Source organism: Ischnura elegans, assembly GCF_921293095.1.
Source record: "Ischnura elegans chromosome 13 unlocalized genomic scaffold, ioIscEleg1.1 SUPER_13_unloc_3, whole genome shotgun sequence".
In the NCBI taxonomy this organism is placed as follows: Eukaryota; Metazoa; Arthropoda; class Insecta; order Odonata; family Coenagrionidae; genus Ischnura; species Ischnura elegans.
The window spans coordinates 6287305-6311586 of NW_025791659.1; the positions used below are offsets into that span (position 1 = coordinate 6287305).

Below are 24282 nucleotides of genomic sequence, written 5' to 3' on the forward strand. Positions count from 1 at the left end.
ATCGGGGTAATTAAATTCCTAGGAACGCCGATTGGGAAATATTTGCCTAAGAGGATGTAATACCTTTGGTTCAAACATGGTTAAAAAGCTAATGTTAAGAATATAACTTTCCCCAATCAAACGTTATGATGCATCAATTCATTATGAATAACGAACAACAACTGAAAACGTACTAACGAATACATATTGTACGCTTTAAAATTGTTTAGGTTGACGTGCCTTAATGACGAGAATCTTCGTCATCCATCCGGAACGTTCGGGGAAAAATGACGAGAATTCTCGCCATCTTTACGCAACGTGTTAAATGCCTGTGGGGCACATTGTGCATAGGGTAGTTTCCTTCCTCAGCTTTCCTCAGCTATAGGGTAGTTTCCTTCATCAAAGAAAACGAAAGACATTGAATGCGATTCGTTACCCACCATTAGTGTATTCATAATATACAAATTACACATTTGGTTGTAGAAAATCCAGTTCAGAAGAATGTTAATGGTCAATTTCAACCTCATTTGAAAAAGGCCAGATTGGCGCCCATGCGATGCCACTCCACGTGACGTCATAGGGACCTAGTTTCTATACGAGTAGATAGGAGTTTTACATCGTCTGAGGTTACCAATGCATGCATGAGGCACAGAGCTCAGGGAAACATCTCTTAATAATCACACATTAAAAATAACTAAGTGCGGAAAATTTCCTTCGCATGATAGGGGAATAATAATCCTTATTTAAGCCAAGCGCTATCTGATATCAGGGTACTCTGCTACCAGATAGCATCCTGCGTCGTATCAGCGCTCAAAGCCTCACCCCAAGGTCACCTCACTTCACGGCAGGGGGAACCAGAACGATGTCACGCGGAGTTTTCCCAGCATTCATACTTAGCCCATTCGAGACGGTGGAGTTCTCTCCTTAGCATGACTGCTGCACTGAGCCCCAATAGACTCTTCCGTCCACTCGGTACGGAGCATTGTTGAAGGACATTCGTTAAAAAGGGTCTCGCAGATAATCACACATTTTCAGCACCAACTTTTTTTCAATCCTTCCTAGCAGGGACTCCGCATTATCTCAGACTCCAAGGGCAGTTGTGCTCCCTCTTTTTCGGGTTTATAAACCTACCAGTGGCATTAGTTTACGGTCAATCATGTATTGTTTATATGGGTTAGCTACAGTGCAACCTCGATATAACGACACCCCACGGTGCACTAATAAACACTCGCTATAGCGAATTGTCGCTTTACCGGAGGTGGAGCAAATAATAGCCAATATACCTGTTGCGAACAGATATACAGGAACAGGAGTGGTGCGGTGACAGATAAACATCTATCCGATAAACGTAAGCATAAATCCAGACGAAAGGCGATGTTTTTTTGCATCACTAAATTTCCTTACTCAAATAACGACTAACTATTCAAACAATTTATAAGCGCCGCACTGAATGAAAATCATGCAAAGCATTGTTTCGTCATCATTATATTTATCGAACGACAGTTTACCACATAAATTTGAGACTGAGCACTCCATTGACTTCATTTCTAACAGATCGCTAGCAATTACAGAGGTTAAGGAGTCTTGATGAAAGTCTTCCGGCGGTGAAACCCTCGCTATGGCGAGAGCCAACACCGAAAGGGTAAAAAAGAATTTTTTAACACGCTTATTATAGGGTCAATTGACGGCGCATCGGCTATCTCTCGTAATAGCGGGGGTGTCGCTATAGCCCGTACTCGCTTTAACGAGGTTCCACTGTATATGGATAACAGATGTTTACACGTAAATTGCAGACTTCGAATTGAAGTCCTCGTTTTAGTCTGAGAATTCTCAAATTTTGAACAAAGCTCTAATGTCAAGAATAACGCATTTAATGCGGCAACGATTTCCATGTTGATGCTAATACTGAAATAGAGATACAAGTTAATATTTATCATGGAATTTTGTTTAAAAATTGTAAACACTGCTCGAAATACTAATAATTTCATTCTTTGTTCATATTTTTTGAGAAAGGAACTATATTTATTTCGTAAAATGACTAGATGCACAATAGGGTTGTTTCCTATTATTTTTTTATTGCCTAAATCGAAAGATTATTACTCCTGGAGTACGTATTTCACGCATTTAGATTTTTAAATGACGATATTTTTTTTTTCGCAAATAAATGAAAAGTGTAAATTTTCAAGCGCACGGAAATGCGACGGCTACGTATGAATGCTGGTTAAAGCCCATTTGACGTTATTCTGGTTCCCGCTGCCGCAAGTGAGGTGACCTTGGGGCGAGGCTCTGAGCGCTGATAGGACGCAGGATGCTAGCGGATAGCTGAGTACCTTTCTGAATGGTAGCGCTTGGCTTAAAAAAGGTTTATTAATACCTTATCAAACGAAGGAAACTTTCCGCACTTAGGTAATTTTAATGGGTGATTATGAAGAGATGTTTCCCTGAGCTCTGTGCCTCATGCATGCATTGGTAACCTCAGACGATGTAAAACTCCTATCTTCTCGTATAAAAACTTGGTCCCTGTGACGTCACGTGGAGTGGAATCGCATGGGTGCCAATCTGACTTTTTTCTAGTGAGGATAAAATTGACCGTTGCCATTCGTCTAAACCGGTATTTCTAAAACCAAATAATTTGTATATATGAATACGCTAATGGTGGCTAACGAATCGCAATCAATGCCTTTCGTTTTCTATGATGAAGGAAACTAAGAGGGACAATGTAAGATGAGGGGTCCGGGTACCTGCTCCCGGATTTCAAGGGGGAAAGCTTAAGCCCTGTTGTTTTGGGACCTGAAACAAAGACATCGCACACCCGCGACGGAAAAAGTGATCGCGATAGTGATGACTTTTCGCAACAAAAAAAATGATTGTGTGATTCAGGTTGTACTGGCCTTGACAGATCAGTGAATGAAACTACTCGTTTAGCCCGGATAATTGGGATTGTACTGTATGTAATGGCTATTGAATTGCTCTTTAATATACAGTAAGAATCTTATGTGTATCCTTAATAATCTTCATGGGAGGGTGATGGGCTTTGGTGGTATCAGCCGTGAGTGCATTGGCCTTCACTGGCCCTATGCTTCTCCCCCTGTGGGGCTCTCCCTATATCAATGCCATCTGGTGGTTTCTGAGTGCATGCGGGACATCCGTTTGGCACCTCGTTCCCCACCATACATCATAACCATCTTAACACATTCAGTGCGGAGCTCGAGCGATCACTTTTCTGGTCGCGAAAAGCAATCGCTCGAGTGATCACTTTTTGCAATGAAAGAAAATGATTGTGTGATTCAGGCTTAACCTTTTCCCTACTATACGCATATATATACGTGTGGACGTTTCCTGACCTGGGAGACAAAAGCCGTATATTTACGTGTGAGATTTTCCTGGCCAGGAGAACGAATGCTGTGTATAAACTCCGCAGCATTGGGTCCCGAGACAAAGACTACGTAAACCCATGGCCGTCCTAAAAGGGGGAGAGCTAGGAAAAGTATATATTCGGCATTACTTCACCTGCGTGAGAAAATCTCCGACGAAAATCTGCAGATTTCGTCTCCCAGGTCAAAAAACATCCAGACACATATATTTTAGTCTTTAGGAAAGTTAAGGGAAATGGGCTGGTATGATGTTTTGTATTGCGTTTATGGAATGTGCATACACAGGCAGAACCCAGCTTTCGCACACAATGTGTTCCTAACAAACATGTGTGTAAGTCGAAAGTACGAAATTCGAACCATTGAGCCCCTTACTAATTAGGGGTTTTGTTTCAAAAGAGCGAAATATATGTACTATAGCCTTATTTTTTACACGGATTTAATTTTTAATAATAAATCAATAAAATTCCTCACATTATTTCATTTCTTTAGAGAATACTCTAAAACTGTTTATAAAATAAAAAAAAAAATAATTCCTTTGGGTGCCTAGTGAAACTTCCTCTTCGTTTTCAAGTTGACATTCCACTTATAACGTCCATTATAAATAGAAAGACATCAAGAAGCGTAACAAAATGCAATTGTTGAACCCTCACTGCTGATACGTTTTAATTTCAAAAATTTTAAAAATTAAAAAAGGTACTTCCAGGATGGGTGCTAATCTGGAACCCTTTCCTCAACTATATAGTCTATTCACTTTATGTCTGCGGGTGAGCTTTCTTGAGAGCTAGGACACACTCGAATGGCTTCACTGATAGGGGAGGGGTAGTACCGAGAGAGAGAGAGAGAGGAGAAAACACGCTACTTTGTCACTGAAAACGTATGAGTTATAGGTGGCCACAGGTATTTTGGCCGAGACAATATACCTACTCATTTGGAAGGCATTGGGTATAATCCTTTCACAGAAGCCCATGACATTGTCAGCTACCGCACTGAATGATGCACCGTTGGTGGAAGGCATACTTAGTCACATACAAGGAGAATGCGTGAGGTTTGGCAACACTGCTCCACGAGCAGATTCACGATGTTCACTTGGCGGAGGTCGGAGAGCGACTCACTGAGGCCACGCCTACTGTTTGCTGATTGGTCGAGGGAAATTCACGTGTCGAGAAACTCTCCCTCCCCTCTTCTACACTTGCTTTGGCCACACCAGCTCACCCGCAGAGATAAAGTGAACAAAGCATAGCTCACCCTCGCTGACCCCTCTCTTCGACCCTCCAAGGTGCCTCCCTCCCTAAACGTGACCGCTCTGACTGTGCAAATTGAAAATCTATCAATCAATCCGATCATCAAAAAATGTTTGTTTTCATCGCACTCCTGCCAATCTAGCGATCAAGTACGTCTTTGAGCCGTGTTTCTGCGATGAGAAATGACGATTTTTTTAACTTTGCTAAAATTGCCATTTTTCCAGTGGTCCGCAGCCACGTTTCTACAGCAGACTCACGATTAGCTACAGATGGGAAAAAAACATTATTAACTCTTAGAATGTCTCACAAGGGGAGACCACGAAACTTGCTCCGCCTTTTTCAATGGTGTACAGTGAGTCCTCGTTTAACGTCACTTACCGTTCCTGAAAAATGTGACGATAAACGAAATGACGTTAATCGAAACATAATATGTATCCCATAAGAAACAATGCAAAAAGTGAATATCGGCTCCTAAACCACACAATTCCTACGCGAAAAAATTTTAGCGTATCATATCTGGGGCTTTTTTTACGATGGGAATGCCAAGCTATGGCATAAATACGAGTTCCTGTCTTCATCGACGACAATAGCAGCAGTGACGTAAATCCTTCTCCATTTTTGTATCTTCCCGCATTTGCTTTTCGGCTTCGCTATGGTGGTCGCCCGGGTGAGCGTTGCCTGGGCATCATTATCGCTGAAACATCGTCGCAGTTACAGGAACCAAAATTATAGTGAACACGGCGAAAAAAGTGACGACAAAAACTCCGAGTTCTACACGGAAAAATTCCTCGAAATCACTTTTTAGGTTCCTGAAAACCATTATGTCAAGTAAAACCTTGCGCACTTACCTAAGAATTCATTTAGCAGAAAATTTGCTAAAACTGTAATCGCAATTAACAATAAACACACCGTTTTACACTTCGCTTAGACTGACTGTATTACCACCCACAAAACGAACAACCTGCAACGCCTGCCGCTTCTCATTTTTTTCTCGTGCGAAATTTAAAAGCCTTGACGTTATCGCGAAGCGAAGGTGCGTTAAACGAATGACGGTCTCAAAGTTTTCGTGACGTTATCGCGAAATGTCGTTAAACGGGGTGACGTAGAAAGAGGACTCACTGTATTTTTTATGGCCTTCAGAATGGTGAACACATCCCTGAGCTGGTAGTGGTTCCGTTGAATGGGCCTTAGCTTGGCTGTAATTATTTAATTTTCATGCGGTACTTTTCACAAGCCGCGTATAGTTCCATGATATCGCAGAAGGCGGGTCAGGTGGAGTAGTGGTAGTGTTTACGGCTACCTCCCAGGGGACCAGGGTTCGGGGCTCCGTGATGGCTGTATATTTTGTTGTCTTCATTGTGATTATTCGGAGTCAACTTTTTCATTAATTTTAATTGCGACAAGGATAGACATGAGACTATTTTTTTATCATCATAATGGCGTTTAGGTATGTCTATGCTTGTGGCAATTAAAATTAATGAAAAAGTTGACACCGTATGATCACAATGAAGACAACAAAAATACAGCCATCACGGAGCCCCGAACACTGGTCCCCTGGGTGGTAGCCTTAAACGCTACCACTTCCCCACCTGACCTGCCTTCTGAGTTGTGCGATATCATGGAACTATACGCGGCTTGTGAAAAGTACCGCATGAGAATTAATTAGTTGCAGCCAAACTAAGGCCCATTCAACGGAACCGCTACTAGTTCAGGGATGTGTTCACCATTCCGAAGGCCATAAAAAATACGACGTTGGATAAGGGGGAGCAAGTTTCATGGTCTCCCCTTGTCAGTGGTACACCCTTGAAGTTTAAAGCACCATTATTAGTGCAGTTGAACATTTAAATGATGTCTTTCATGCAATGCATATCGATGGCTTACTTCTTACTTCTATCTCAAAATTCGGCCAGTTTGAGACAGCTATTACAAAATTCTTGGCAAACATTAGAGATTATGCCCTATAATTATGTATATGTTGGGTGAACATTTAACATAATAAATAAATTACTGCGATGAAGTTGATGCGTAGTTTTCCGCGGCGTTGTCTAGATAATGTCTCCATGTTTCTGGGTTTCACCGAGTGGATTTTCTTTGTGACGACGCCGGTTGGAACACAGGAGAAACTGTCCTCACAAAGAAAATCCACGCGGTGAAACCCAGAAACATGGAGACATCAAATTACTGCGATGTATAACAACTTTGAAACACCCAATATTACTTCAATACTTTCAAATAATATTATAATTGTTTTATTTTACTTTCCTAACATATAGGGTGTCCCATTTATCTTGACCACCAGAAATTCACCGCCACAACTCAACAGTGCCTGAAAAGGTGGAGTGGAGAGGAATATATGAATCAAACTGTCGACCACCAGAAATAACTTTTTGTCCAGATGCAAATTCAAAAATGTGTCAAGCAAATGTTTACTAGCAGCCAGTGGGACATTAATCAGCATGATTGCCTTCTGCGTAGCTTTGTTATTTACAAAGATATGAACAGCGGTATGTCTTTTTTAAATGGCACCCTACACTTTTTATTCGGCAATTCAATTCCCCTCCTAAAGACTTATTCAAAAGTGTAGCACAGTGGACTATTAACATAAACACAATGTTATGAAAACGTAATAAACTCATCCACTTACCGTGGACAAGTTTATTACGACTGGTGTGCACTTTACTATGTTTCCATTAGTTCACTGTCAACGTCAGCAAGTAGTGGAGCAGTTCCAATACCCATATACCTGCACTAAGCACCTAGAGAGTCAGTCATTTTTCATGACACTGTTATTAAAGTTAAAAATTATAAAATATATTATTAAATGCAAATAGATGGCTAAGTTCTAACAACACATACCTCAAATTCGGCCGGTTTGAGATAGGTATCTTAAAAAAAGTGTAGTGACATTTAAAAAATAAAATTCAAGCAAAAAACAACTCTTTGTTTGCAAATGTATGCCTCTTTTTCAGTTTTATGAATTTTTGGTGCTTAATTTTAGCCTGCAATAAAAAATATAAATACAGCTGGCTCCCGATTATTCGGCTGAGGTTATGCGGGTTGCGGATTATCCTTGCGTGATTTTCACTCTCGCTCAATTTTTTCCACAATCTTTATACAGTAGATTCCGGTTAATTGGGACATATCAGGACTTGTGCACTTTGCCCCAATTAAGCGGCTGCCCCAATTAGGCGAACTATCCTGTATATCAGCATAAGAAAACGTTGAAATGATAGAAAGAAGACTAAAGAATGTTTATAATGCAGCATATTAAACCATTAATTTGATTAATTAATCAGCGAGTTTAGTTAATTTATTATCGTTTTAAAGAAAAATAGCAATTTAGTTAAAAATATTTTTCACAGCCTCGGGCCACGCTGAATGAATGTCTATTACTAAGTCCTATTAAAGAAAAGTCCTATCCTCTAGCAGATAGTATAACAACGAGAGCTTCTAAAATAGGGCAAGAATGGGAACATTTGTGAAAAATAAGAGTAAATCAAAGGAGAAAAATAAAAAATAGTATTCTGAAAACTAAAAAGTTTAATTTTGCCGCGAGTATATAGTCTATGTCACCGACTCATGGCCCAATAAAGCGGCATGTACATAGTCCCAATTAAGCGGAGAATACTCTACTGGGATATTCCTCTATTGGGTTCTGTTCTTCAAGATCTGCCCAAATTAAGCGGCTGCCCCAAGTGGACCCATTAAACGGAATTTACTGTAAAAAAAAAAAATTGGATGCAAAATCATCGGAATTACTGCATTAATGCATGGATCATCCGGGCTTATTATTTCTGTTGGAACCCCCTTCATGAAGTGGTAGCGATCGCACGCTAGCTGCTTTCGCAGGAGCACCGTGTTCCTGTTTTCGAAGCCTTGCGGTGCGCGACCACGCTCCGTCAAAAAGATCGCGAACTGACGAAGAAAGTTCTCGTTGAGTCCGGGAAGCGCTCTAAAATGTCAGGATAACTACATAAATAATAATACAGTAGACTCCCGATTATCCGGCTGCGGTTTATCCGGGTTGCGGATTATCCGTGCATGATTTTCACTCTCGCTCAATTTTTTCCGCGATCTTTGTTTTTTTAAATCCTACGCAAAATCACCAGAATTACTGCATCAATGCTAGGACATACGGGGCTTATCATTCCCGTTAGAATCCCCTTCGTGAAACAGAAGCGATCGCGCTCTAGTTGCATTCACGGGAGCACCGTGTTCCTGTTTTCCAAGCCTCGCAGTGCGCGACCGCGCTCCTTGATCACGGATACAAGTCCCGCAGCAGTTTCAACCCGGGCAACTTGTGCGAGACGCGAGTACGTGGCCTAGTGCCTGACAGTGTAGTTTGCGACGTGAAGCAGTGGTTTTGAAGCATTCGTGCAAACCTTTTTCCTGTATCCGTTATCACACAGCCACGGATGCGTGGTTTTCGAAACCAGGCCATACACAAAGCATTAATAATACGAGTACAACTATGTTATCGCCGCTAAAAAGATCGCGATCTGGCGAAGAAAGCTCTCAAGGAGTCCTGAAAGCACTCTAAAGCAACACAATAACTGCATAATTAATAATATATTGTTTGTTTTAAGTAAATTATGAACATTAAAAGACATTTAACTGAAAGTTTGGGTTATCCGTGTTTTTCGATTATTCGTGCCATCTCTCCCCATCATTACCCCGGATAATCGGGAGTGTACTGTATATTGTATGTTTTATGTAAATTATGAGCATTACAAGACAATTAACCCATTTGGCGTTCGGTCAACTTTTTTGAAAAATCTCTCCAATGAAGGCTGAACTACAGCCTTCTTCTTCTTCTCTAGATAAAGGAGCCTATAGCAAACGGTCTCTGTCTCTCAGAAAAATCACCCTGATATTTCAGATCAGATATTTTCAGATCCAAATGCATTTTCAAATTCCTGACGCTGAGATTGCCCCAACGATTGTTCAATCCCTTGGGAAGAGTCACACCATGTGCCAGTCATATTTTTCCTTTTTTTTATTTTCCACGGCTGAAATTCTCCTACGTCACCTCTGCGAGAGCTTACAAACAAAACGGTTCATGAGTAGGGCAAGAATCGCATGCGACGGCACATTCGAAGAGAGAATCGGAACTCTTTCCACCCTTATTGGGGCGTTGCATTCACTGAAGCTATTATTTGAAATTTCGGATCCAGATCCGACGTCTTCCACGACTTTGGATCTGATATATCCGATGAAGGGCAATATCCGCGGATATTTGGATCCGAGGTATTCGATCCGATCATCCCTTTTACAGACGGGCCTGTAGTTGGGCCGGTACAGGGTACCCCCTAAAATCCAAACACGCAATAAGCGTACCCTTTTAACTAATTTTTAATTTTGGCTGGTCTGTATAAAATTTGACGTTAAACCCGAGTTGACGTTACAGCCGATGCCGTTATAACCAAGTCCCACTGTAGATTGTGACTCATTGGATGTGATTTTTTCGCTAATAGGGTGGTTTCCCATTATTTTTTTATTGCCTAAATCGAAAGATTATTACTCCTGGAGTACGTATTTCACGCTTTTAGATTTTTAAATGGCGATATCTATTTTTCGCGATTAAATGAAAAGTGAAAATTTTCAAGCGCGCGAAAACGCGACGCTTAAGTATGAATGTTGGGAAGTCTCTCCGCGTGACGTATTTCTGGTTCCCCCTCCCGCCCTGCGAGGTGACCTTGAGGCGAGGACGACGCAGGCTGCTAGCGGCTAGCCTAGTACCCTGCTGACTGGTAGCGCTTGGCTTAAATAAGGATTATTAATAACTTATCAAACGAGGAAAACTTTCCGACCTTAGCCAGTTTTAATAAGTGATTTTTAAGACATGTTTCCCTGAGCTCTGCGCCTCATGCATGCAATGGTAACCTCAGACGACGTATAACTCCTATCTTCTCGTATAGAAACTAGGTCCCTGTGACGTCACATGGAGTGGCATCGCATGGGCGCCAATCTGGCCCTTTTCAAATGAGGATAAAAATGGACCATTGCCATTCGTCTAACCCGGTATTTCTAAAACAAAATAATTTGTATATTATGAATACACTAATGGTGGGTAACGAATCGCAATCAATGTATTTCGTTTTCTTTGATGAAGGAAACCACCCTATTCACCTAAAATCGCAAAATTTTGTTTTTTATTTACCATCTTATCGTTATTTCGTGTTGTTTCGCGTTATTTTGCGATGTTGCGACTTTCGAATTTCACGGACCTCTTCTCATTGGTGAAATTATTAGAAATTTTTACTCTTGACTGACTACCACTGTGACTGCAATCATGTGAATTTGATTTCAGGTTTTGCATCGATTCGACACACAAGGGAAGGCTCCTACTTTATCCAGTCTTTTTGCGACGTCATCGAGCACGATCTGCCCAAGCCCAGGGAGAAGAAGGACGACCTGATGACACTGCTCACGCTCACTGCACACTACGTTGCGAACTTTGAATTTATGGAGAAGAAGTGAGTCTTGTTCTGAAGAGAAATTGCTCACTCATTTTCACATTTGCCATTTCTAGCTGGTAGTGGACCCTCTTAACCCGGGACTGCCCGCCCTACCCCCTCACGACAGACCATGAATATAATACATATGTCCTTGATAATTCTACATCTACATCTATATAATACCCCACAAGCCGCCTAAAAGGCATGTGTCAGTGGGTGTTAGGACACCAGCCGTTTACAGTTTAAAAAAAAAAAAAAAAAAAAAAATGAAGTACTCTAACGAGGAGCATTTATTAAAGTCCTTTATGGTTCGGGGGAAAAATGAATTCCCATATCTATCCATTCGGCGAAAAATCTCTCTCTTAATTTATTGCTTCTATCGGACCTGGAAATATAGTGTGGCTCTAATATAATGTTTTCCGTGTCGCTCTTAAAGATATCCATTTTCAATTTTTCAAGCAATCTAAGCCTAGCGCGCAGCCTCCGAGTCTGCAGCGGCTCCCAGCCTAATTCGCTTAACATCTGGGTAACGCTGTCTGTACGCCCATAGCAGTTTTTGACGAAACGCGCAGCCTTCCTTTGTATTTTATTCAGTTCACGGATTAAGTCTTTCTGCACCGGATCCCATACGCTCGCTGCATATTCAAGGTGCGGTCGGACGAGAGCGAAATAGCACCTTTCTTTCACTTTCTCATCTGAAAATCTTCCCACAATACGCTTGACGAATCCTAATTTCTTCAGGGCTATCCCGCAAATATTCTTTATATGTGTTCCCCACGTGAGGTTAGTAATTACGCAGGGACGGAAGACCCACCACCCAGATAGTATGAGAAAGAGAAACCAATGCTTTCAAATACAGTGGAACTTGGTTAGTACGTTCCTCCTTAGTACGTTTTCCTCCTTAGTACGGCGATTTCTCTCGGTCCCGGTACCATCCGAACAAAATACAGGTAAAAGTATTTGGTTAGTACGTTTGAAAAAATTGCACTTTCCTGGTTAGTACGCTCAATTGCTTGCCGTGACGCAACCAGCAATTCGTTCTCCAGTATCTTCTCAAGGGTCGTAAACCTCCGAATTCATGATTTAATTTATTATTATTAGCCATTAAAATTCTTGCATTCATTTCACATATCTTTCTTCGACCGTGATTTATCCAAATGCATTTCTCAATTCTTATGACGCGATGAATAATAAAATATGGCCATTTATCAGGAATGTCTGACTATGCAAAACTGCAGCCAATGAGAAGCCCCAATTTTCCCCACCCCGAGCTCCTCACCTTCTGTTGCCTCTGGAGTGCCCACTGCGCACAAATTTCACGAGTGGGCAATTGTTGCTATTGCACGAGTTATCATGATGAAGAAATGAGTCTTATCCAATTCCCACTTTATCTAAAGCAGTACTGCACGACGTCAGTGCTACGGAGTAGGTGCGTATTTGACTACTGCTGCGGAAGCAGACGATGCTCTGGATCTCCACGCAAAGCTTAGCTTAAAAATACTTCATCTCGGCACGAAAGCAGACGACATTAAACAAATTTGAAAAGTAAATTTCAACTGTATAATATAAAATCTTCTTGTTATTACGTCGTAATCTAATAATCTTGCGTGTTATTATTCGATATATCGATCGCTATAACAATCGATATGGCTTTATTCCATAAGCGAATGTACGGCTGTTGCCGTAATTTAAGGTTAATATAATTTTGTCCAATTTTTATGATGTTTAAAAATAACCCGTTGACATACTCAGGGTTGTTTTTATATTCTCTGAGTATGCAGTGACAAAAAAGAAATGACTTAGCTATACTTGTCCTCTTTCTATAAATACATATAGGATAAATCACGGGAGAAAGACGCCGTTTTCATGTAATTGTCATCAGGAAATCTATGAAACATTGTGATTTTTTATTCACATGGTATTGTTTTTCAATGTAGTGCCCATTTTATTTATTTTAAAGGTGAAAAGAGTTCAGGAAGGCGTTCCTACGAGAACTACCGATAGTAATTGTAATTATGACGACTTTTCCACAGATTGCAATTACCCCGACTGCTATTTTTTACTTTCCTCGTTAGCACGTTTTCCTGGTTAGTACGTTCATTTTTTGTGGTCCCTTCAGAAACGTACTAAACAAGTTCCACTGTACCGTATTTCTCCTAATATAGTCCCCCTCAGAATGTAGTCAAAGATTATGCAAAAATAAGAGTGTCAGGAAATAAAAGAGAACATAATGTATTTATGAAAGGGTTATTCTAAAAAGTTATTGTAGAGTTTTATTTAAGGGCCGTATTCTTAGTCGACCCTACATATCCGTCCCTACATAACAAAAGGCCCCTACATGTATTTCTCATTCTACCCTACATAAGTGGTGGGGGGCAATTCCGTCGTCAAGTTCTCAGAAATGACGTAGATGATGGAGCAGCGTCAATTTTCCACTCTGGTGGAGTAACGGGAACTATCTATGATACTAAGAGAAGACATCCGATAATTTTCAGGCATATTGTTAGGGCAACGGCTCATGGTAAATAAACAATACGTGTCGCCCGCTGTGGTACCTTAATTATCGCTACAAATACTCTCATATCAAGCCAAAAGTAGAGCCTTATTGTCTTTAAATTATTTCGAAAGCGGTCAGTACAAGATAGTAATAAGTACGGAGCAAATATGATCATTGACGTGGAAACTTAAGTAGCATCATCGAGGTTCGTCATTCGCTTTCACCTTCCGTAGTTAAGTTTATTATGTGGCAAATAGTGGCATGAAAATATGTTTTCTTTGGTTATAGGTAAACGAAGTACAGTGCACTCTCGATATAACGACACCCCACGGTGCACTAATAAACACTCGCTATAGCGAATTGTCGCTTTACCGGAGGTGGAGCAAATAATAGCCAATATACCTGTTGCAAACTGATATACAGGAACAGGAGTGGAGCGGCGACAGATAAACATCTATCCGATAAACGTAACCATAAATCCAGAGGAAAGGCGATGTTTTTTTGCATCACTAAATTTCCTTACTCAAACAACGACTAACTATTTAAACAATTTATAAGCGCCGCACTGAATAAAAATCATGGAAAGCATTGTTTCGTCAATCATTATGCCAATGCACAACCGACGAAGCCATTTTTCTATGCACTTAATTAGTTCATTTACGTGATCAATCTATTATTTTGGTATTTTCCACTGAAAATTCAAAAATTAACTGATAAAACAGTATCGCGGTTAATACATGCCTCAAATGTTTCCATTGGTGTATGTTTATTGTTTCTGTACGTTAAGCGGCTGTGAAGTGAAATAACGCATTACATTTGTTTACACAGGCGAAAACGGTGGAAGGTTGTATAACGTTCCCGCCTTGGAAGACTTTTTCTATCAGATAATGTAATATCTTTATCATCTATGGTAAAAAGTTTGCTAAGCTTGAAAAATGATGTGATTAAAATTGCCGTTGTTGAAAAAAGTTTCTTTTTGTGTGTTACGCTCGCGACATATTTGAAATAATACACAGAGTTTACCACGGCACTGCAAACGAGAGTTAGTTGTTCTGTGAGTTCTTCCAGCGGCCACCAGGGAATGCTCAGCTACCCGCGTGACAAAAGAGAGCGCCAGTACGACTCCGACCACTGACGCGAATAGTTCACCCTTGTAAATCCGCAACGGAGAATAAATACGTCAATCCGGACTATTCATGCTGAGTATCATTTCTTCGTACATCCTACATCATCGCTAAGACGCACTACCTACCTTTAGAGGCATCATTGCAAGAAATACCTCATACTGCAAGGGTTTTGCCGGGGAGTTGTATGTAAAAAAGTTCCGTTTCGTGTATGTTATATGACGCGGGGAATACTTCTAAAGATACTTATGATTGGAGTCCTTTCTTCCACGACTTGGGGTTTACACCGCAGGCATCACCAGCAATTATGAGGGGAGATAATGCTTCGCATTAGTATAATCATCTTTCCGCACTCTTAACATTCTTGATTCGCAATCTATCCCTGAAATACTCCGCTTTAGGCTTGGGCGTAGCCCCTTTCTCAGAAGTTCCCGCAGATTTGAATGGGCAAAACCACCTGAACAAAGCTCCTTATAACTCTTCATCGTCTGCATTTCTTGGGCGCTTTTGTTTTTTTTTAATTTTGCAGAGCGAATAGGAAGATAAATTAATTTCGACACTCTCATATTACTCCTTTATTTTTACTTTCTTGCTTAGACGTGTTTGGTGTTTTTTTGGCCATGGTGACTGCCATCAAATGCTTTCTATTCACGCAACTCACGGACGTGCGGGTATGCTGCCGACTGCTTTCTGCCGCCCGAGGAACAAAAGAAGATGAAGCATTCGCGAATGCTAATGCCACAATATTTTCACCACAATTAACTACTTATTTATCGAACGACAGTTTACCACATAAATTTGAGACTGAGTACTCCATTAACTTCATTTCTAACAGATCGCTAGCAATTACAGAGGTTAAGGAGTCTTGATGAAAGTCTTCCGGCGGTAAAACCCTCGCTATGGCGAGAGCCAACACCAAAAGGGTCTCGTAAAAACGAATTATTTAACACGCTTATTATAGGGTCAATTGACGGTGCATCGGCTATCTCTCGTTATAGCGGGAGTGTCGCTATAGCCCGTACTCGCTTTAACGAGGTTCCACTGTATTGGTTTCCCAAAAGTATAACAAGTGCCAAACGTGAAAAATATTACTATGTATTCGTAGAAATAAGGTGCATGTATACCGCTATATTGTTCTTATTAGTTCAGTCAATTTTATAATTTATTTAACATGGTGGCTATAAAGTGGTAGTATTATTACCTTTCCGCTGTGTTACTGTACATTTTAAAATAGTTCGTGTGAGCTCATCCCCCTTAATATCCATTGTAACGTAGATTCTTTAATCGAAGTGATAAGTAGATGATATTTGGCTGCCATGTTTTTGTAGGGTTTAGGGTTGGTTCAGCTACCCTACATCAAGTAGGGCCCGTTTAGTTCCAAAAATGGTCATATGTAGGGCGAGATCGGCTTATGTAGGGGCTGATGACGTATCCAGGGTCGGTTGACCCTACAGGGTTGACTAAGAATACGGCCCTAAGATTTCAGTGAAGTTACATAGAGCAAACTCACTAATTAACAGATAAAAGAACCATAACCCATTCATCAATTTTATAATTTTTACTTGTTACAGTATTGTTTCTTGCGTATTTTCAATTTTTTTGACTAACTTTTATCTAGTTATTAAGAGCCAGAATATCCATTAGGTTCTATTTTTTCCCCCCTGATTTTGAGGCTTCAGTTTCGGGGAAAGTTAAAAAAAATGCGTTTGAATATAGTACCCTCTTTTAATTTTATCTCAGGCATTTTTGGGGAAAAAGGGGAGACTAAATTCAGAAATAAACGGTATTAGGGATGGACGGATCCAGGATTTTTATCGGATCCGGATTCGGATCGGATCCTTGATTTTCGGAGCCGGAAATGGGGGACTATATTCAGACATATACGGTAGTTTCCTTGGCTAATGGACAACAGCAAGATAAATAAATTACTAGGAAATGCTAGGATTCGTTGTAATTATTTCATGGTGAATGCACCACGAAGAGTAGTGAGCCCTCTCTCAGAGAAGGGATAATCCACGTAGGGCTCCCAGTGGTGAGGGTGCCCAGTCCTCAAAAAAAAGCCTTTGTGTCCACTACCTGCTAGTGGTTTTTTTGCAGTCAGCCATTTTATGGTTCGTAGATATATTTAAACCTTAAATTCGCGAATAATTAATTTTTATGTTAAAGAAAGAGAACCACATGCAGCATACAGTTGCCGTTTTATAGTGGCCAGGTAACAGTACATAAATTAGAGGACAAAGAAGAAATATAACTAGTAGAATAAAAAATTAAATTTACAAAAACAAATGGACAAAAAGAATCTGCTTAGGTACAGCCTACTTCGGTGACGGATAGGATAGGGAAAGGCTTACGAAGGATTTCAATGGAAGTGCAAAGGGGTCGATGTGTGGAGGGAATGGGTTCAACGCAGAAGCAATGGGATGACATCCCATTAGAGAATGACATCACCTTAGAGAAGTACGTGATAATTACCTCTATGGTTCGAAACATGTCTTTCAGGCAAAATAAAGCAGTGGAAGTCCACGAAGTCTCTTTTTCATTTTCGAGAAAAACCCTATTTGTCACTGGTTGGCGACGACAAATTTTAAAGCTCTGCAGGAACAAGTGGCTTCGTATGCAGTCACGTGCACGGGTGCAAAATTGAATACACCAAGGGATGAAGTTTGCCATGAAAAATTATTTGACTTATCCAGGATTCGAACCCGGATCTCCCGAATTCCGGTCAGGTGTGTTAGCCAGTTACACCAACAAGCCATTTTCTCTGGGAGAACTTTGGGATGGGTTTTGCATAACAAGATGTTGACGTCACAAGTCCACATTGTGGCACATGTGACATCAACATCCATTGGTGTATTTAACTTTGCACCCATGCACGTGACTGCGTACAAAGTCACTCGTTCCTGCAGTGCTTTGAAATTCGTCGTTGCAGACCAGCGGTAGAGTAAGGGTCTTTCACCCCGACAGTGGCTTAGTAAGCACGACCCTCGCCAAATGTGCCACAGTGTGGACTTGTGACGTCAACATCTTGTGTGGAAAAACCCATCCCAAAGTTCGCTCTGTGAAAATGGCTTGGTGCTATAACTGGTTAACACACCTGAGCGGCAATCGGGAGGTCCGGGTTTGAATCCCGGCTAACAAGGGGAGACCATGTAACTTGCTGGCACATAATATACTTGCTGGCGGGTACTGGTGGCATATGTGGCGAGGGTCGTCCTTACTATAGTCTATTCACTTAATGTCTGCGGGTGAGCTTTCGTGAGAACACGGATACTCTCAGATGGCTTCGCTGATAGGGGAGGGTAAAGTACCGAGAGAAAGAGGAGGAGCAAACATAACGTTGCCAAATGTACATAGCCACTATACTTTGCCACTGAAAACGTGAGAGTCATAGGTGGCCACAGGTATTTTGGCCCCGGCACTGAGACAATATGCCTACTCATTTGGAAGGCATAATTTTGGGATAATCCTTTCGCAGAAGCCCATGACATTGTCAGCTACCGTGCCGAATTCGAGGCACTGTTGGTGGAAGGCTTACTTCTCATATTAATCATATTTCATCCACTATTGCATCTGGATGCTATCTCATTAGACGCATGATGCAATTAACCGACTCACGAACAGCTATCACTATTTATTTTGCTCATATCTATAGCAGGCTAAGATATGGTATTTTAGCCTGGGGTCTATCCCCTAAGGCTGTTCGTATTTTTAAATTACAGAAATGGGCAGTCAGAATCATCTGCAAAGCTAGGAAACGAGACAGCTGTCGCAATCTTTTTAAAAAGTTACAAATCCTTCCCCTACCTTGTATTTATATTTATTGTGCTGCGATGCTTATAAGAAATCACCATTCTCACTTGACACTTCTAAAGAATCTTGATATTCATAATCATAACACGAGAAGCAGAGACAATTATGCTGTGAGACAACATAACCTTTGTATTTTTAATACTGGTCCTGTCACCATGAGTTGCAGGATTTATAATAACCTACCTGCCTCATTAAAAGATGAAAAGGTGAAAGGAAATTTCTCCTCTAAATTAAAGATGTACCTTTTAAACAATGCCTTTTATTCTATTGAGGAATTCCTCAATTCTTAATTGTTTTGTTGTAACTGTGTAACATTCTTTTATGTATTGTTCATTCAGAATCTCTTGTGTAAGTGTTTATCTTTTTTGACGGGTCCTATACACCCATGTCTCGTATAGCGCAATTTCGATTAGCGCAATTTCGATATAGCGCAAATTCGTTCCTCGGGGAAACATTGCAACGCAGTGTAGCCTAATCACATATTTTAAACGCTCTCGTGATAAAACGTGAACTTGCGCTAAGTACACATGAAATTTCTATCAATTAAGGCATATTAATATTATTTCTTGCCTCAAATCTTCTTTTTTGTTCATATATTAATCGAAATTCATTGCTGTGCAATTGCCAAAAGTATTACTCGTCATTGGGTCCAGATAGCCGGCCTACCGAAGTAATTTATCTCGTCTCCTTAACAGAATGATAATAAATAATTTAGATCGTTAATTAAGCGTGGGACTAGTGGAAATGAGTTTTTTTTCAGCAATACGATTTGAGACGTATTTTTGCCGTCGTAGGTTACCGGGCGATTGACTTCCAGGTAGTGTGTCTACGCTAAAGCCTTCAAGGTCATCGGCATTCACGGGGGAGAAATGGAGCGGTGGCCGAGTTGCGCATGAATAGCATCGACACATAAAAGGGTCCGCTATAGAGTCTCAAACACAATGGCTTCGTTCCCTCCCCGCAGTCTTAGGCCTTCTGCGTCTCAGGAATACAGTTCAGCAGAAGAAGGTGATTTAGATAGAGTCATACAGAGTAAAAACCACGAGAATATGGCAAAAAATAGGAATGCGTGTAGAAAAATCAAGAATTTATCAAGAAAAACCATAAACCTAGAAGAGGACTTGAGAGAGGTCAATTGCTTTGAAAATGGAGAGCGTCAAAGCGATATTGCGCAGAAGTTTAAACTCACGATGCCTTATTCTGAATAAAGACGAAGCTAAAATATCAGTGACCTCAGCCGCACTAACTTCAACCAAGCGGTCTACACATACGGAAAGTTCATGGTGAATCAGTACAAAAAGACGAGAGTGGTAATCGCTCCGAGACATTTAGTGAAAGCTCTGGTTGGTTCCAGAATTTAAACGGCAAGCAGGTATTTTCAGTGCGGCGATATCAGGTGAATCTGCAAGTGTTGATAGCGCAGCCACCACAACATTTTCTAATGAACTCCAAGCTGTTATTGAAAGTGGCTCCTTTCCCCCTCAACTAGTTTTTATTGTTGACGAGACGATATTCTTTTGGAAAAGAATGCATTCTCGTTCATTCATTTTCAGGGAAGGAAAACCTGGGTCAGGTTTCAAGGCATTTAAAGACTGTTTCACGTAGCTGCTAATGACTCGGAGGACTTCAAATTAAAATGATTTATCATTCATAAACTCCGCTGGCTATGAAATGGCATTTAAAGTAGCATTTTCCTGTCATTTCGATGAGCGACAAAAGGGCCTGGGTGACACAATAGTTGTTTTTAGACTAGTTTGAAAAATCGTCAACTGCCGGCAACGCATTACGATCCCCTGAGATAGCAGATGTTAGCCCACCCGCACGACAGGATGGAATTTCGAAAGCACGTAAGAATTTTTTTTAACGTGAATAAAAGTCTTTGAATGCGTGAATACTATCTTTAAAGAAGTTTTAAACTATAAATATTTTTAGAAATAACGTTTTCTAAGGCTTTTTATGGGAATATAGATGTTTTAGAAGAAATTCAATACCCAAGATCTATGCTACCAGGAACGCATCCCTATCTTCCCTATGTTAAAACGCTCTCGTATAACGCAAATTCGTATAGCGCAAAGACCCCAAGGAACGCATCCCTTGCGCTATACGAGACATGGGTGTATATGTTTTTGCATATCTTTTGGCACCAATAAATTTATTATTATTATTATTACTTAGTCACATACAAGGAGAACACGTGAGGTTTGGCAACACTGCTCCACGAGCAGATTCACGATGTTCACTCGGCGGTGGTTTGAGAGTGACTCACTGAGGCCACGCCTGCTGTTTGCTGATTGGTTGAGGGAAAGTCACATATAAAGATACTTTCCCTCCCCTCATGTCCACTTGCTTTGGCCACACCAGCACACCCGCAGAGATAAAGTGAACAGAGTATAAGCCACTGTCGGAGTGAAAGACCCTTCAAAGATATTAGGCTCAACTATGTGGAAGTTAATACAGTAAAACCTCTTTACATTGTAATGGAGGGGACAAAAATTTGGGCAATTTGATGCATGAAGGTTCACTATAGATAGGTTTTAGTGATAGGCACCATTTTTTCATATCCTTTCAGAAATGAAGGAACTACGGTCTTTTAAACCATTATATTTATGCGTTTAAACAAAGATGCATGCATTGGTGAACATATATTTATTATTTAACAATTACAGAAAGCGAGAACTATCGCATGATTTTTGCCGTGATTTGAGAGGAAACGATGTGATCTCTCTTAATTCAACAGTCACTTAAAATGATTAGGATAGTTGGATATCTTTTTTCTTATTAACTGTTAGGCATGCTCTCATATGGAACAAAATGGCCATATCTAATGGTTTACGTGAAAATTAAGCCATGATAAAGGTGTATAAGAAAAAAATACAGGTGAAACATTTATCGCTGAAAATGTCATTCCATGTACGTAATCACGGCTGCATTAATGGTCTCTAATTGTCTCGGTATTATTTGCAGAGGTAGTTAGGCCGTCTCGGGGGTGTCTCCTTGGTATGATAAGTGGAGGTTTTACGATATGAAGAGGTTCACTACAAAGAGGTGTGCCTATAAATTTACATGTAAATCTGTTGGGGAATGTAGGGGTGGTATGAAGTATGGAGGTTCATGATGTAAAGAGGTTCACTACATAGAGGTTTTACTGTATTTGAAAATGAAAAGGAGACTGAGGAGGAGGAGAAATATTTGGCTCTGCTCCACCCCTCACCTCTGATCTCTCATTGAAACAGGGTGGTGTCTGAAGATGGTGCAGGGCCTGCAGGAGATGGTGCTGAAGAGGGACGCGTCATGGGCCACGACTCAGTGTCGTCGTTGAAGGAGCTGGAGGAAGGAGGAGAGGGGCGATTGGAAAGAGGGGGTGTGGAGGAGACGGAGGAGGTTGAGTCGGACGCGAGGCGCTTTGATACCTCTAAAATTCGCAAGCCGTCCCCTCCCCTAAGGTACGAACCCATCCAACTGGTGAAGCAGCAGCCGACCATCATATCCACACTCTTGCGACTCTACTACTTCTACGCCAAGGGCAAGGACAGCAAGGGGAAGGACAACAAGGACAAGGAATGACGTCATCGTTGCAGTTTTCTTGCAGCGAATGTGCCTGGGCAATACGGAAAGTTAATCAGGGTAAAAATAAGATGTACTGTGGGCTTACTTAGTGTAATCTATGAAAAGCAAGAACAAGATAATAATCAGAGATAATACAGCTAGGGCAAAGAATGACATCATGGTTGCATTTTTCTTGCAGAGAATGTGCCTTCGCAATAATGAAAAAAAAAAAACAAGATGTCATTTGAAGTAATTTTGTGGAATCTATTAATAGCAAGAACCAGACTGTAAACAAATGTAAAAAACAAGGGCAAGGAATGACATAATGGCTGCAGTTTTCTTGCAGCGAATGTGCCTGGGCAATAATGAAAATAAATCAGTGTAAAAATAAGATGTCATTTGTGGTAATTTTATGGAATCTATTAATAGCGAGAACCAGACTGTAAACAAATGTAAAAAACAAGGGCAAAGAATGACGTCATGGTTGCAGTTTTCTTGCCGCGAATGTGCCTAGGCAATATGGAAAATATATCAGGGTAAAAATAAATTGTCATGTGGGCGAACTTTTTGTAATCTATTAATAGGGAGAACAAGATAATGAACAAAGGTAATACAGCAAGGGCAAGGAATGAAGTCAGGGTGTTAGTTTGCGAATGTGCCTTGGCAATAATGAAAATAAATCAGGGTAAACATAAGATGTCATTTGAGGTAACTTTGTGGAATCTGTTAATAGCGAGAACCAGACTGTAAACAAAGTAAAAAAACAAGGTCAAGGAATGACGCCATGGTTGCATTTTTCTTGCAGCAAATGTGCCTGAGCAATATGGAAAATGAATCAGGGTAAAAATAAAATGTCATGTGTGCTAACTTGGTGTAATCGATTATTAGCGAAGATCAGATATAAACAAAAGGTTTTGATTAAAAAGAGAAACGAATACATAATGGTACTTGCATGCAGAGTATGGAATGCAAGTTTTTCAAAAAATATGCTCAACTTATTGTTGGAAATGACGATGTCTGCTAGTGAAGGGCAGAAGAGGATTCTTGTGTTTGCATAAGTCTCATTATTGCAAAAATTGGTCATTATTTGGTTGACACACTCAGGTCTGCAATTAATGTCAAACAAACAAGGTAATATTTCATATAGGATTATTTTGTTTTTTGAAATGCTACAGAAAATATTTTTATATAGCATATTATATATTTTTTTATATCAGCATGTATATCATGGTTTTTATCAGACAACCTTCCATCACTTCATTCAAAAGTCAATATCATATTGTGCAATATTTGGTGTAGTGTGATATTTTTAAATGAATATTGCTATGGATAAAAGGTGCCTTATTACTATACCTTGCATATTGTGATCCTTTTTATGCATGTACATATGTTGTAATTTTTAATGGCAGATATATTTTAGATGGTTCCAGATGATAGTATCGTAGATGCGTTTTTAATGGCAGTTGATTATTATGTAGATGTAGATCGATAGCATAAACTTTATGTTGACATAATAGTTGACTAAAAGTTATGAGATTTTTCTTGCAAACTTCTCTTCTCTAATGATATCAATATCCTTTTTATTATCTTCCTGTCCAGGATCATTCTAAACGTTGAATATTATCTTGTCCGAAAGATTGAAACCCTTATTTCAAATTAATCAACTCGATTATGTTCACCTGTATATTTTACTAAATGTACAGTGAGTCATCGTTTGACGTCACATACCGTTCCTGAAAAATGTGAGGATAAACGAAATGACATTAATCGAAGCATAATATCCCATAAAAAACAATGTAAAAAGTGAATATCGGCTCCTAGACCTCACAATTCCTGTGCGAAAAAATTTTAGCGTATCATATCTGGGGCATTTTTTACGGTGGGAATGCCAAACTATGGCATAAATACAAGTTCTTGTCTTCATCGACGACAATATCAGCAGTGACGTAAATCCTTCTCAATTTTTGTATCTTCCCGCATTTGCTTTTCGGCTGTGCTACGGAGTGCGGTCCAATGAATGCTACTTCCGCTACCAGCCGCTACGGACGGTGCTCCGGAGCACCGGTCCCTAGGCCCTACGTTTGCTACGAGAATTTCTTTTCGGACCGGTCAGGAGCGAAGTCAAAATGGCGGAAATGAGCGAGGGCGGGCAAACTGGGATTATGAAATCGAAGAGATGGTTTTATTTGCGAATTGAGGCGGGCGGGCGTCGCCTGGGCATCATCATCGCTGAAACATCGCCGCAGTAACAGG

At 40.4% G+C, this 24282-nt stretch overlaps 1 protein-coding gene across 1 annotated transcript in view; it reads left to right on the forward strand.

Moving 5' to 3' along the window:
• LOC124172795 (caspase-3-like) overlaps nucleotides 1-23364 on the forward strand; it is a 71564-nt gene extending 48200 nt beyond the window's left edge. The window contains exons 7-8 of the mRNA XM_046552280.1: nucleotides 10905-11070; nucleotides 21717-23364. Coding sequence (XP_046408236.1) covers nucleotides 10905-11070; nucleotides 21717-22047 — 497 coding nt within the window. The 3' untranslated portion in view covers nucleotides 22048-23364. The remainder of the gene's footprint in view (nucleotides 1-10904; nucleotides 11071-21716) is intronic.
• Nucleotides 23365-24282: the final 918 nt, after the last annotated feature.